At 49.4% G+C, this 15,864-nt stretch overlaps 1 protein-coding gene and 1 non-coding gene across 2 annotated transcripts in view; one reads left to right on the top strand and one right to left on the bottom strand.

Annotated features, from left to right (window-relative positions):
• Nucleotides 1-10,774: 10,774 nt before the first annotated feature.
• The window catches only part of LOC8037543 (lysosomal alpha-glucosidase-like), a 112,255-nt gene continuing 107,165 nt past the window's right edge, over nucleotides 10,775-15,864 (top strand). Inside the window, exons 1-2 of the mRNA XM_040215886.3 lie at nucleotides 10,775-10,823; nucleotides 11,424-11,755. Coding sequence (XP_040071820.1) covers nucleotides 10,775-10,823; nucleotides 11,424-11,755 — 381 coding nt within the window. The remainder of the gene's footprint in view (nucleotides 10,824-11,423; nucleotides 11,756-15,864) is intronic.
• Nucleotides 13,460-13,532, bottom strand: Trnak-cuu. Its single transcript has one exon. It is a non-coding gene; the product is annotated as a tRNA-Lys (tRNA).

The following is a 15,864-nucleotide window of genomic DNA, read 5'->3' as shown; positions in this document are numbered from 1 at the left end:
TGCGGTGCCTCCGCGGAACCAAGGCACGTCAGTCAAATCCACGTCGCCTATTGGATAAGAGCCTACCTCACCATCTCCGCGATCAGAAACAATAAATACTTGAGATATCTTTCTTGAAAATTTTGTGAACAAATATTCTGATTCACATTTTGTAGAATAATTGACGATGTGACGAAAATTGCCGCATTTTATAAAGCTCGTGGCTACGCGCCATCTATGGTGTGGTAAACGAAGCAAGAAGAACATAAAACAGCGACAGCGCTGTCTTTTTTTATATAATTTTTTTATCCTTTTTCCTCCAAAAAAAGGTAGCGACTTGCATATTAACTAAGGCCTACATATATCCTGGTTTCCCGTTTTCCCACCACCTTATAATAAAATTAAAAAAAAAGAACAAGCGGTTTCGCTATCTGCTGAAAAACATGGCGTCCGTGGCAATCGTTGACCAACGTTACTGGAGCCCAAGCTGAGTTTCGCAGCTCCCTATTCTCGCCTGCAGAAACGAGTGGCCCAAGTGGCGGTCACCAGAACTAGCGGCGCTGCAGTCGAATTTTGCTTCCCTCTTTCGCGCGTTGTCTGCTACCACTGCGTTGAGAGCTTCCTTTTCTTTTTCTTTTCTGCCTTTTTTTCTTGCTTCCATGTGTATGAGAGCAAAAAAAAAAAAAAGATGAGGAAGATTAAGTGTAATACACCACAGAGATCAGAGTCAGCACATTGTGAGTGTTCTTTACGTGTTTGAAATTTATTTTTGTGTACGGCTGTTTTTCTTCCTCTGTGAAGTGTAAGTGTGAATCAACAACTCGCCCAAGCTCAAGTATTGCTATTCAAACATGGCGGACCAGACAAACCGGAAGCAAGACTCGACTGCAGCGCTGCTAGTTCTCGTGACCGCCACTGAGCCCACGTCGCAGGCGGAGCTGTGAAACTGAGCTTGCTCCAGTAACGTTGATCGTTCACGTGGTCGGCATGGTGGAAGCTCATCGTTCCGCGTAGAGTGGTGTCCTTGGGGGCTAAGCTCGGCGCGGCGAGATCGAGGCGAGTTCTCCGCCAAACTCGCCAACCGCCGCGATTGGTCGGCGCCGTGCATGACGAAACGCGCCGACACTCCCTAGATCGTGACGTTAAACGAAGGGTTTGAGGCAGTCGGAGAGTTGCATATTCGGAACTCGCGGCGAGATGCGGTGACGTCATTGTGACGTGGCAGAAGCCGCCGCGGATAGGAAGAGCTTGCCGGCTCCGACCTAGGCGAGTTTGGGCGAGTTGGGCGCGAGATCAGGGAGAAGCGTCCAAAATGGCAGCGTTTTCGTTCGTGTTTTGCCGACGGCATAGGTATTTAAACCACGCCAATGTGTTTGATATGGACGACGTTAATTTTCAACAACACTATCGCCTCTCGAAAGACGTGGTAAGGTGGCTGTGCGATGATCTGCGTGGCGAACCGGGCTTGAGGCGATGGAGCCGTGAATGAACCGTCGCCCCCGTCGTGAATCCTACATCCAAATTCTACAAAGTGAATCCTAGGAACAAATATGTTTTTACGGTAATCTGCAACCAGGAGCGCAATTTGCCATTACCTACAGGTTTTTTTCAATTATTTTGATTGGTTGCTGTGCTGCGTAGATGCAAGACAAACGCGATTGATAAAATTCAAACTAAAACAGATGATAGAAGAAAAGCAATATACATGAGTGGCGCAGACTAACAACTGTGTAATTTCTTTCTCATCTTTCTTCTTCCACGCCGTATTTTTTGACAAACAAATTGGCCGTTAGTTGTCTATACAGCAGGAGAACATGTCAGAACATTGCGACGTTGTCACCTACTGTAGATAAGCAATTTAGCCAGTGCAGTATGACTGCTAGCCTAGGGTCTTTGACGTGCACCACGTAGTAGTGATACACGACCGCATGCCGGTACGATGCTCATCAACATCTGAAAAGAGCAGGGGGGGGGGGGGGGGGGGGTGAATCCACGATCCTGGGTTCTGCAGCGCGAGCTTTCGCTCCACGTGCACCTTATTCTGAAAAAAAAAATATTGTGGCTGTGTGGCGGTGTGGGGGGAGAAAGATGATAAAGAAATTACACAGTTGTTAGTCTGCGCCATTCCTGTATGTTGTTTTTTGTCTATACTCTGCTTTAGTTTATATCTTTATCAAGAGCGTTTTTCTTGCATCTACGTGGCGCAGCAAACCATCACAATGTCTAGTTAACTAGCCCACATCCAAGCAATGTTTGTATAATTAGCATCCCTGCTGTTACCTATTCTTATTTGTCATTTACGATTTAAATAAAAAAAATTGGGCTGTATGTATGTTGATACTGCCTAAAACTTGGTCTGCCTCAACGGGGAAGATTCTCCCAGATGTAGATGAGAAATTTAGCCATGCAGCGCCAAACAACCGCTAGCCTGGGGTCTTTAACGTCCATCCCGCAGTAGTGTTACACGACTGCACGCCGGTACGATGCTCATCAACATCTAAACGGGCAGGGGTGGGGATTGAACCCAGCATCCTGGGTTCTGCAACGGACCTTTCGCTCGACGTGCTCCGAGCTGGTGTGCGCTAGCTCAGCCGGCCACCGATCCCCCGATTTAAATAAAATAAAATCCGTTCACTGCGGAGCGTAGGGAAAAATCGGAGCTACGCTGGGGAACTCACCGCCGCCGGGGGGGTCGGAAATGTAAAAGGGGGAGTGGGAAACTCGCCGGGGCGGAGTCAAAAGAAGCTCCTCCCCTCGTAGTGTTTGAACACCGCAAAGACGACAGGAAGATAGAATAGAAGAGGACAGGACGAGCGCTCGTCCTGTCCTCTTCTATTCTATCTTCCTGTCGTCTTTGCGCTGTTCAAAAACTAAGTATGAACCAACTAGCCCACCGCAGTACCTTGTTGCAGTTTACTCCTCCCCTCCCTCGTGACGTGGCATCGGAGAGATTCCCGCCGGAGGCGAGCTGAGCCCCCAAGGGGGGCTAAGCTCGCCTCCGGCGGACTGAATTCTCGTCACGTGTCGCGATGATAACCCAGCCCTAGTGCCACTCAATAAGCTACGCTTATTTAGTGGCTCTACCTAGCCACTAAATAAGCTGCGCTTAGAGTATCGGCACTCCGTTCCCTGACATTGTTGTGGGTGCCGCCATTTTGGCTCGTATGCAGAGCAGACACAACTGCCGATCGTCATGATTCAAAAGTGCGACTTCCTCAGCATTTGAATCGGTGTTAGAAAGCTCATGTAATATTTCTTTGCTGTGTCGCGAACGGTTTAAACATTTGTGGAGGGCGGAAAAACATTTCCTGTGATTTCAGATAAAGCTTCAGATAACTGGCAACCATGATTTTAAAACACAATATGGCCAAGTGTCGTTACTCTGAAGCGTAGCTTATTTAGTGGCACTAGCTCTACCTAGAGCCTCTCTATATGGCAGCGTAGCTAGCTCTACCCAGCCCCACCTAGAAGGGGCTGGGTAGAGCCCAGCCCCTTCTACCAACCGCCGCACCGCTCTCTCTCGAGGGAGCAGCAGGTAGCGTGGAGAAGACTTCAGACGGACTCCTTCCCCAACCCAAATGTATACTCGCACATATTTGCTCAAATCTCTAGCCCGAACTGCCGCTTCTGCGGTGAAAAAGCTACTTTAGATCATATGATCTGGGACTGCAAAGCGCACCCTCCACCCCCAGATCTCATGGCTGCTCCCTCACTCGACGCGTGGCTCTCGGTAAAGGCCAGCGACGACCCAGATACTCAAGCCAAGGCCGTCGAATGGGCCTATGCAGTCCGAGACCTACATGGTCTGGACATCGCATACTGACCACATCCTACTTCTCCTTTTAATAAAGTTTTCACTCACTCACTCACTCATCTAGAGCCACTGTATATGGCAGGGTAGCTGCTATAGATTCATCTACGCGTGCGGCGATGTTGTGGCGGCACCCTCAAGACAGCAGAAATGCTTGTGCCGTCGTCTTTGTTTCCTTCGGCTACAGTGGTGCTTTTTGGCATTCGTCTCCTCGAATACCGCCCGGATTTCTTATTTTGCGCATTGCATGAGTGTGTTCAAGCTCAAGATATTACTGGCACGTACTGTATATAAAGGCGTGTATGAAGGATGCGAATTTCGTTTTCATCACCCGAAAAAAAAAAAAAGATTAATGTTAGCATTCCAAAAAAAAAAAATTGGGTTGTGTGTATGTTAATACAGCTTTGGTTTGTTTCAACCGGCGGCGAGTCTTCCTGCTGTAGATAAAAAATTTAGCGAGTGCAGTATAACCACTAGCCACGGGCGTCTTTAACGTGGACCACGCAGTAGTGATACACGACCGCACGCCGGTACGATGGCACGATGCTCATTCAGATCGAAACGGGCAGGGATGGGGGTTAAACCCAGAATCCCTGGGCTCTGTAGCGCCAGCTTTCGCTCAACGTGCTCCGAGCTGGTAGGCAATATATCGCACTGGGTCAACGATCCCCCTCTTAGCATTCCTTGAACAATCGCAACGACTGCGTGATCACGAAATCCTATTTCTGCTTGTTAACACCGCAGCTTGGGCTAATTGATTTTTCATAATTTTTACTTCGCAGTGCATAACATCACTAGAGCCAACTGAGGACATTTAGGTCTTTACTGCCGGGATCGCGGGTGGGCGGCACAACTACGTCAAGGCACCGTGCTTGACCGAAGCAACAATCCGCTAACAAGAGATATAATTGAAGCATATTGCCAGGCTTGGCGATGGATGTGTGATCAGCCCATCTCTCACCTTATTAGAAAAAAAAATTGGCTTATCTAACCTTAAGATGATAATCGCGGTCTATCTTACCAATTCGTTTTAATAGGCAAAGAAAACAATCACAAAACAATTTCCAGATTTTGTTTTAATACAAAGTAGAAGAAAACGAAGACAAAATACAAAGTGTTGTGAGTCAGCGCTGTGTGTATGTTTTTGTGTCTACGATTGAGTGAGTGCTTCCTATTGTGAGACATTTATGCGGTGTGAAGTACATATTTCTGCGTTGCTATATCTCTGCTAAGATTACATCGTCTTTGCAATTGTAGAAAAGGCGTGTGGCGAGATTTGTACTATCAGGTCGTGTTTTAAAGTTGGGATCGTCCAAGACGGCGTACTGCAGCTTTCTTTTTTTCTTTTTTTTTTCATCCACTCTGCCATGCGAGCCTATCGTAACAAAATAAAAGTTAATAATGATTCAGACCATAGAAAAGTTGGCGCATTTTTTGCAACGACTGTGAGTGACAGCGCGTCCCCTTCTTGTTAGAGATACCGCGGAAACGGCTGACGGCGGTGAAGAGGCGGCTGTCGTGCTGACGGCCTGCTGCGCTTCTTGCAATGGTTGCAGCAGTGTGTACGCGCGGAGCAGAGTGGTTGTTCCGATTGCTTTGGTCGCAATGGACGAAGTCGTAGCTGACGTGATCATTGCAAGTGCCCGAATTAAGGTTTGTGTATTCCGGAGCTTAAAAAGTAACGGCTGCAGTTTCCCTGCTTGCCACTCGAGGAAGTACTTGGTGCAGGCCCATTGGTTTTAGGAACCCCAAGTCAAGGGTCATTCGTGTATGATCGCCACATTCCGCACATTGGAGTCTCCACTCCTTGTTGTCCTATTCCGACGAGTTACTGGAGTCTTCGTCGGAAGAGTCGCCGCACTTTCCAGCAGGCATACCGGCGTATGGGGCCATTCCCATGCTGTCGCTGTAGCGCAACAAATCTAATTGAGATTCGTCCAGCTGCGATGTGCCCATGGCTAGAGCGGTGATGAGACGCGCCGATTCAGAAAATATGTCAGTGGCAGAGGCGCCATCAGCGCCGTAAAACCCTGAGGTGAAGCCTGACGGCAGATTGCCAGCTCGCCGCTAACGCTCCCATTCTCTTACTGTCCGCTGCCATAGTCCGTCACGACCGTCAAAATTACGCCACGGCTTGTTTTGCGGTGAGTTGGAGGAATAAAAACTAGATATATAATTATTCGTGTCGAAGATAATAAACCGAAACGAAAACGGACGCCTCTTCGGCGTTCAGTGAACATTGGAGGTTTTATGTAAACGTTATTTTGCAAAACTAAAAAGGGCATTTCACGGTCCCGTCAAGGGGATTTTTAGAGCCTGGCAACCGGCATCTGACGTCTGACCACTGGGGGATGACTACTTCCGTCCGCAGTTTTGTGGCTTTGACCCATAGGAACTCTATGCGATTTCTCAGGAATAAGCAAGACCAAGAGGTAATGCCATTTTATGTTATCGCAAAATACACTGGTTCTAGCGGGCAACAAGCTCCGCCCATTGGCCAAACTCTCTCAGTATAAACGGCTCTGGTTGCGGTGCCGCCTCATGGGCGCTCTCCTGTGACGGCGCGCTGGTAAGATTCGAGCAGACAACGCGATATGTAATATCACTGAGTGGCTGTGTTAGTTCACATCCATGCACATTAAAAACGGTATAAGTATTAAAAAAGCGTGTCTGATGTTTTTCTGGGTCATATTGTTAGTAAAGAAAAAAGCCCCTCAAAGTTGTTTTCTGGAGCGGAGCTCTTATAGGCGCCCGTTTCCGGCTTGAGCGGCGTCGGCGTCTGCATCGCCGTCGCCGTCGGCGTAACCACGCGGTGCATTATGAGAAGTTTCCCATAATGAAACGCACGGGGCTCGTGACGTTATGAGTGACATGACGGTCACGTGACGTCACAACGGTCACGCGACGTCAATAGGGTCACGTGACGTCACGAGGGTTCCATGCCGTCACGAGGGTCACGTGACGTCAAGCCACGCTTTGAATAATGGGAAAAGTCCCATGATGCAGCGCGCGGGAGGCGGAGGAGGGGGAGGCGTGGAGAAGCGGGGGAGGGGAAGGGGAGGGGGAAGGAAGAGGAGGAGGGAGGGGATTAGGGAAGATGAGTGATCAGGAGGAGGAGAGGAGGGAGGAGAAGGACATGAGTAGGAGGAGGGAGGAGAACAGGAGGAGGAGAAGGTACGGTTGAGAAGGAAGCCCATACCCTCCCCTCAGTACCCTCCCCTTCTCCTCAAGAGCTGCGCTCTAGTTTGGCGTTACAGGAAGTTGTAAACGTTTTTTTTATATTAAAACGCTTTAAAAAAAGTGGAAGCCGTTTACTACTCCCTGTAACACCGAATTAGAGCGCAGCTCTTGAGGAGGAGGAGGGAAGGGTACTGGGGGGGGTGAAGTGACCTGTGGGGATCACGTGACCTTCGGGGGTCACGTGACGATGCCGATGATGTCATCAGTGACGTCACTGATGACGTCATCAATGACGATGACAATGCGGACTCCGATGGAGTCATCAGCAATGATGACGATGACGATGCGGATGTCGGTGACGTCATCAGTGACGTCACTGGTGACGTCATCTGTGATTATGACGATGACGATGCGGATGCCGGTGACGTCATCAGTGACGGCGACGTCATCGAAGAGGTCACGTGACCTCGGCGGGGGGTCACGTGACCTCGGTGGGTCACGTGACTTTGGGTGTCTCGTGACCTTGGGGGTCACGTGACCCTGGGGGAGGGGTCACGTGACCTCTGGGGGTCACGTGACCTTGGGATGACCTTGGGGGCCGCGTGACCTTGGGGTGACCTTGGTTACGCCGACGCCGACGCCGCTCAAGCCGGGAACGGGCCCCTAAGAGCTGCGCTCTAATATTCAAAAACAAGCTTTGAGCTTCCCATTAGAGCTTGCACTGCCTGCATTAGGGCTATTCACAACCGCTCTGATTATTGTTTTTAGAGCCCAGCTCTTTGGCACCCGTTACCGGCTTGAGCGCCGTCGGCGTCGGCGTAACCGCGCGGTGCTTTATATGTCAATTTACCCGCTAAATTTAGCGGAGCATTTCCCCCTCAATGGGAGGAAAGGAGGAGGGGCATAGCCTCCTCTCCGTACCTTCCCCTCCTCCTCCTCAAGAGCTGGGCTCTCATTCGGCGTTACAGAGAGTTGGAAACGTCTTTCATTTCTTTTTCTTTCAAATCGTTTACTCTGGTGAATTAAAAACCTTTTTTTTTTACCGGACAACTGTTGTTGAGAAATGTTTTATATTCACCAGAGTAAATGACGTGCAGTCTTCTTAGTTGCGAATCGCGCACAGTTGTGTTGCAAAGCGCCACACGCTTGTTTTAGCTACATTAAACTTGCCGATACCGATGCTTCTATCCAAGTGTGACGCCACAGTTCATGACGAGCAATTGCTGGCCTCCAACTGATGCTTAGCTCCCTCCCCATAGAATACGTGTCAAAGAAGATTGTCACATCCCAACTTCTGCTCAAAAAAAAAAAAGCTGAAATTTTCACGACTTCTTAAATTTTTTCCGTGGCCCGTCGAATTGATATGTTTCGCTGCGAATTATTTACAAATTCAAAATCACACTCTGAGAAGCGCATCCCGTATTATGCCCTATTCTTTCTGTCCGGAAAATTAAACAGACACGCGGTAGAAGTCATTAACGTTGTATGCCTCACACTTTGGGACGCCGCGGTGTCTGCGACTTACTAGATTTAACAAACCTCGATCGCGAAAGGTCCACGCACTTTTCGTGTCCTCCGGGTGAAATAGCGGTGATTTATATTAAATGACTTAGCAAGCCAGCCGCAGCTTGTTCTTGCCAGTTATTTTGAGGAAATGTTTGTTTACTAGTTCACAAAATTCAAAATTTAATAAACTTGGAAGTAATAAGAGACCAGCACTCACAGAATACACTCGAACCAAACAAACACATGAAGTCGCTTTCACTTTAGTGTTTTCTACACACGCGAGAGGTTGTATATGTATAATATCCCTTCTCTGTTCTAATTTTGATAATAATATTGTGAACATTGATTCAAGTTGTAAATATGTAATCTATGTGGATGACACGAGGGCCTGATAAATAAAGGTAACATATTTCTTTCCAAGTCAAAGGTATGATCTGAGTCCAACTGCCTGAGTATAAATGCTTCAAAAACAAAAGCAATAAAGTTTTGCCATTGCGGTTGAAGTAACCGAGTTAATAATTATCTTAATTTCGGGTCTTCAAACATTGAGTATGTAAATAGCGTAAGAACTCTCGGAGTAATTTTTTTCCGATGGCATACTCTGGTCTGATCACGTGAAATATCTCAGCTCTAAATTAGGCAAAGCCTCGGGAATTATAAATAAGCATAGGCACGTCCTTCCAACCAGCGTAAAAAAAGGTTTTGTGCAATTCCCTGTTTTAGTTCAATTTATGGTTATGTTATTGCACCCTTATCTTGGGTGATACGTCTTTCTCAAACTTACTAATAATACACTCTTCGAAAAAAAAAAGTGCTAAGATCAATAGGTAACGTTTCCTACATACATCATACGCATTCACTGCTCAAATCATAAGAGATTATCAATATACACCAAATCTATAACTATCGTTTAACGATGGCGTATAAATATGCGGGCCTTGGGACGCTCATAAATGATTCTTCAACTGTCTGATTTAACAGAAAAAATCGATTATCATTCATCGAGAAATCACCAGCCCTGGCAGATTCCGAAATGCAGGTCCAACTATGCTTGACAGAAAAAAAAAGTTCGTTATGCTTTACCGTCTATTTTGAACGACTATTTGGTTAAAACATAGATATTGTGCAATTGTCAAACAGCCAAATATTCAATTTGTTCATTTGATTTTCTCTTTTTTGACCCCTGCATTATATGTACTCCGTCGTAGCTACCGAATGGGGGGCCAGGAGCGTCGTCGAGCTGCATTTCTGCAGCTTTTTCTATGACCTCCAATTCACCACTTGTATTTCTGGTGAAAAATAAAGTTTGTATCGTATCGTACTGTATCGCGTGAGACGTTCATTACCATTATCAAGATCAAGATCAAGATAGAGAACAGTACATAACCACCCCAGCGCTTCGACATCTCAGTGCCAAAAGTGTTTGTTAGTAAGACTGCGCATGGCACGTTTTAAAGATGTGGTAAAATGTCGTACTTCAAATATCACTTCAACAAAAAAGAAAGCTCCACGGGAAACAGACTTTCCCGCGCATTACCCAATCAGCGCATGAAGCGAGCTGACTAGGGTGCCTAAACGTCCTTCTTTTTAGGGTGATGCCACCCTTTGTAGTACCCGATACCGACAGCACGCGCTCACGGGTAAATACAAAGAAATCGACGAAAACAAAATGTCGACATAGCACAGTCAGCGCCGCAAACGCGTGCAGGGACACGTTCTTTCGCGTGCTTCTGAACAAAAAAGAAAAATAAACATGTGTAAGAAAATGCCAGATGCCACCACCAAAGGGCACATGAAGGCACCCTAGAACTAAAGTCACTTTACCTAGAACTAACGAGCCGAGGGAGCCAACATTTGCACGTAGTCGAACGTTCCGTCAGCGTTTGGCTGATCCTCGTCTTCACTCAGTGGAACCGTTGAAACGGAACGCGGACTCAGCACCCATGCAGCCATGTATTCTTTAGTTCTTTATCTCGACTAGGCGCGGCAAAACTATACTGGGCACGGGTCTTGCCAATCTTCAATCTGCGCTCAATCAAGAAAAATAGAGTAAGGAATCCATTCTACATGCCTTCTGTTGGTCAACACACAATTCTGCTAGATACAAAGCAATACAAGCAAAACCTATTTATCCTGGGAATGCTCGAGACACGTGCCTTGCGCCACCTCTGTGAACAACATGGCGTCTGCCCAGCTAGAGTGTACTCTAGCTGGGCAGTGACGCCAAGATCATCCCGAGGGCTGCAGGTAGAACGTGCCTCGAGCATTGACGCAAATCGCGCTACTTTTGAAACATAAATGGGCTTTAAATACAAGCAGGACATAGCGCCTCCTATAGCCCAATACAGTAACCAATAGAAAATCAAAACCTTAGTATTTTCTTCTTCAACGATTTCAAAGATCACATTCCGCAACTTTTTAGTGTGGTTATTTCACTTTTTTTTTTTACCGTCACATTGTTAGCACGATTAAGCGATTTGCAGCATTTCATGTTGTTGTTGTTTTAAATATAACGGCTCATATAAAGTACTATTTAGCTTCAAACTGCTAAGTGTAGGCACCAACCTAAGGTAAACCATGTTTTTAATCAATGCTGTGTTTGAAAAAAATCTTGAAAGTGCCAATATTGTGTCCGCCCTCACTCTGTGACATTGTTAGCGCGAACGAGCCATCTCTGGTAGTTTTTTTTTGCTTTCTGTCATTTTGAAGGATTGCTTTCAAATCTACCATTGAGGTGGAAGTGCTCGGTTGGGGTAATAACCTAAGCGGTAAACTTTTACGCCGGCCTTTCGAAGTAAAATCAGAAAAGGCGTTAGGGTGGTTTTCGGGCTAACAATGCCCCACCCGTAGTATGTACATCCTGCTACGCTCACGGAGAGGGCTCAAAATAGCGTTAACAAGAAACATATATTCAAAGCTCCCCCCCCCCCCTCCCCTTTCGTCGTAGCGGAGGACGCTCTCGAGTGCCATTTGGAGACAGTTGCCGAGCGCTTTGACTGTCACCCCGAAGGGAACGCCAGCGAAACCTCCTGTCTCCTACGCCGCTGCTGCTGGGGGGTCTTGGACAACACGGTGGACGAGACGGTTGAGAACAGTGTCGGGGTTCCGCGATGCTTCTTCCCCAAACACTACCTGGGCTACTCCGTCCAGGGTGCCCAGAGCTCCATCGATCGGATCACCGTCCAACTCAAGCGACGGACGCCGTCCGGCATCGACGTCGACGTGCCGCTCGTTCAGGTTCAAGTGCTCTTTTACGATCGGAACACGGTCAGGATAAAGGTAAGTTCGGTGTTTCTCGTTCTTACACATTTCTTTGCCACCCATTTTAGATTTCTACACGTCAGCATATATTTCAGAACGTCACACTCCGCCAGATTAGGACCAACTGCAGTCAACTCTAGGATCTCCGAATAAGTAGCGCCAAACGTAGAGCGTCATGGCGCCCGTTTTCTTTGTCCGTTTGCTGCCTTCCGCTACATTAACCGGACACTGTGAACGCGCTGTTTGTTTTCTTCTTTTTGGCGAGTGTGTGTTTGGTTTAGCCGGTGATTGGCAAACCCTACAAAGTAAACGAGGGCCGTGAAGATGCTGTTTTGACGCTTCCTGATTAGCTCCATCGGACTGCAGCTTTGGCTTCGTTCGGACTTCCGGCGAAATGGAATATAATAGAAGGGGGTGTAAACTGCTTTCTCGCACCGTTATTATGCCCGAGTTCCACTAGAGCGACAAGCAGAAACAACCGAAAGCGACAGGCCTCAAACCGGACACCTTCGCAATTTGACGGGGTTTGTAGAATAAAGGAGGCTATGATGAAACACGAGCATCATACAGGCGAGGGTATCTCCGGCAGGCTTGCAGTCACTCCTGCTTACTTCACAAGCACCGAGCGACTAAACGCCTGCCAACATATGCGGCATTGTGAGCATGCTGCTTGTGTTCGAGGCTTGTCCCTGTCGGCTGTTTTAGAGCTCAGCTGTTAGGTGCCCCTTTCCGGGTTGAGCGGCGTCGGCGTCGGCGTAACAGCGCGTTGCGCAATCGGACGTTTCCTCGCTAAAGTTAGGGGGAAAGATTTCCTGCCAAATTAAGCCGGAAATTTTTTCTCTATACTTAGCGGGGACATTCTTCTGCTAAATTTACGGAGAAATTTTCCGTTGAATTTAACGTAAAACTTTTCCTGCTAACATTAGCGGCGAAATGTTCGCTAAATTTAGCGGAAAATTTAGCAAAAACTTTCCGCTAAATGGGTTTGGAGCAGGAGCGAAGGACGGGAGGGTACTGGAAGGGGGGGGGGGGCGTACCCTCTCTACCTCCTTTTCAAAAGATGTGCTCTAATTAGGCATTACGGAGAATTGTAAACGTTGTGGGAGCCACGTGTTCCCCGTCTCCCTATCTAAGCCTAGCACAAGCAGGCCGTGGGAGCGTTATGGCGACGTCATCCCGGATACGGGGGTAAGGCCGCATTCCTCGAAGAGGGCGTGTCTTCCCTCGCCCTTTTGGGTGAAAGTGCCTCCGGCGCACCCTTCGGAAATGATTGTGGACGCGGCCCATCTGAGGGATAAGCCACACTACCTACCCCGGGCGCGTCCACTTTCCGCTGGCTAGATAAGCGGCCCGCGAACGGCGGCCCTGACTCTCGTTTTTTGGGGGAAGCTCTCGTCGTGAGCCTGTCTTTTTTGCTTCCCCTTTGTCCCACGAATCTGCCTAATACGGCAGCGGGGGTCCCCTCCAGGTGAATCTGTCTAATACGACAGCGCCGACACTTTACCGTTCCTTTTATTTATTAGTTTTGCCGACGGGCACAGCGTGGTGGCACAGGAGCCTAATAAACACGCTTCTTCAGTACCTTTGCGTTTTCGGAGTGATTCCTCTCCTCGGAGTCTACGGCAGCCTCCGGACGGACCCGGCCGTAGCAATTCTCAACATCGTGCTACGGAGTGGGATCGACCTCGCGGTGCAGTGAGGTAAGTCGAATCCCACATTTGGCGCCCAACGTGGGGCTCGAACCCACGACCCTGAGATTAAGAGTCTCGTGCTCTACCGACTGAGCGCGACAGACTTCCTCGAGGACCTGAAAAACTACCAACAGGCCATGGGAATGTCAGACAACGAGATACTGGAACGCATCTTGCCAATCTCGTTGGTGGACCAAGCGGCGCGGTGGCTCCGTCTAACCGGAAGCCAGCTGTCGTCGATCGAGCAGTTCCGCAAGGCATTTCGCCAGGAATTCCTCCCTGCAGACTACGAACGCAGGATGAGGCGAGAACTCGAACAACGGACCCAACACCCAGAAGAGTCACTTTTGGAGTTTGTGAGGGCGATGCAGGAGCTCTTTGAGCTGGCGGAACCATCAGCGCCCAATGCAGAGCGGGTGGAGCGAGTCATTCGACAATCGCACCCGACTTTTGCAGCGTATCTCCGAGGCAGTCGTTTTCGCGACTTGAGCGAACTGGCCTCGGAGGCTCGGCGGATCCAGGGAGACATTCTGGCCGCACGAGCGTATCGGCCCCCGCCGCCAGCGTCAGCGGCACTCGAGCCGCGCTGCGCGTGGAACGGGGACGCGGCGTCCCGAAACAGGAGACACGACGGCGCCTACTACGCAGACGAGCGAGGTCGGAACTCGTACGACATATCCGATCATGCGCTCGACCCGTACTCCTACGGACGGAGGGCAGCAGAGACTGCGCCACAGTTCAACAGGCGAGATCGGAACACGGAGTTACCGACGCCACGGGAAGAAACGCGGCCAAAACGTCCGTACACCCAGGACGAAAGGGGCGGCGCGCATCAGAATCCGAGACAGGACTCAAGAAGGGTCACGCAACAGCGTTGCTTTCGCTGTAACAGTGCAAACCATCTGGTTCGACAATGCCCCGAAGGACAGAACCCCGGTTTCTGACAGACGGGAAACGAGCAAAGCCGCCGATAACCAGCCCGGCGGCTAACGGCGGCACGGAGCAAGAGTCTCTTTTGCCGTCGGCCTATAGAATAGGCTTTCCGGCAGGCACGCGAGCGCCATTCATAGCCCTGACGATTGTCGACCAGACGTTCAAGGCACTGCTGGACACAGGAGCCAGCGCCTCACTTTTCGGAGACGAAGCGTTGACCCACCTCCGGCAAAACTCAGTGCGTCTGAGGGAGGGCAACACGGCTTTCCGACTCGCGTGCGGTACCGCCCATTCAAGCGGTACAGTGCGGTTGGTTGCGAGAAGGGAGACCCGAGTAAGACGGCAACGCTTTGTTCATCTCCCCAATCTTTCCGTTCCAATCATCCTGGGCAGAGATTTTCTCGCCAAAACAGGCATTGTGATCGACGTGGGTAGCGGTGGCTACCGAGAGGGCACTTTCGCTCCTCTGAAACCCTTCTGCGAACCCCCAACTCCAGAAAAACCACTGGTTAATGGGGCAGGCAGCAGCAGCCGAGACGAAGCAACAGCCTCCAAAGATGGGGCAGGCAGCAGCAGCCGAGACGAGGCAACAGCCTCCCAAGAAGCGAGTACGAACTCCTCGGCACGTTCCTCGACGCCAGATCAAACGAGTGCCGTAGTGTCGGAAGTAACGCACCCCCTGCTGACAGAGTCATGCAGCGTGTCAGGGCGAGAAAAAGCCCGTTTGTCGAACTTGTTGCGATATTATGAAGCAATGTTCACGGATCGGCCCGGGTGCACAAACCTAGTGCAACACCGGATCGACACTGGCGACGCGCTTCCTCGAAGGCAAAACGCGCGCCCCGTCAGTCTGTCTAAACGCAAAGCCATCGACGTTGCGTTAGACGAAATGATCGACACCTGAGTTGTCCGACGGTCAAACAGACCCTGGGGATTCCCTGTTGTGTTGGTGCCAAAGAAGGACGGCAGTTCACGTCTGTGCATCGACTATCGTCGTCTGAATGACGTCACGCGGAAAGACGCATATCCGCTACCGAGCATTGACGCGATCCTGTCCAACCTCGGCAGCGCACGGTATTTTACAACCTTGGACGCCAGCCGAGGTTATCTCCAAGTTCAAATGGAGAAGGGTGACGAGGCGAAAACGGCCTTTGTTTGTCACCGCGGGCTTTTCGAATTCACGAGAATGCCCTTTGGTGTGTGCGGAGCTCCAATGACGTTTTAGCGATTGATTGACCGAGTACTGGGAGAAGCCAAGTGGAGCCATGCAATGGCCTACCTCGACGACATTGTCGTCTACTCCAACACCTTCGAAGATCACCTACGAGATTTGAAGGATGTGTTGAATAGGTTAAAGGCAGCGGGGATGACACTGAACCCGGAAAAGGCCCAAATAGCAGAAGCCCGCATCAACTTGCTTGGTTTCACGCTCGATTGCGGGCGCATTGCGCCGAATCCCGAGAAGCTACACTCTAAGAAAAAGTGAGCACCCCCCCTTGTCAT

This window comes from Ixodes scapularis, unplaced genomic scaffold (genome assembly GCF_016920785.2).
Source record: "Ixodes scapularis isolate PalLabHiFi unplaced genomic scaffold, ASM1692078v2 PGA_scaffold7__128_contigs__length_106722199, whole genome shotgun sequence".
NCBI classification, from domain to species: domain Eukaryota; kingdom Metazoa; phylum Arthropoda; class Arachnida; order Ixodida; family Ixodidae; genus Ixodes; species Ixodes scapularis.
This window is presented reverse-complemented; position numbering and strand designations above follow the sequence as displayed.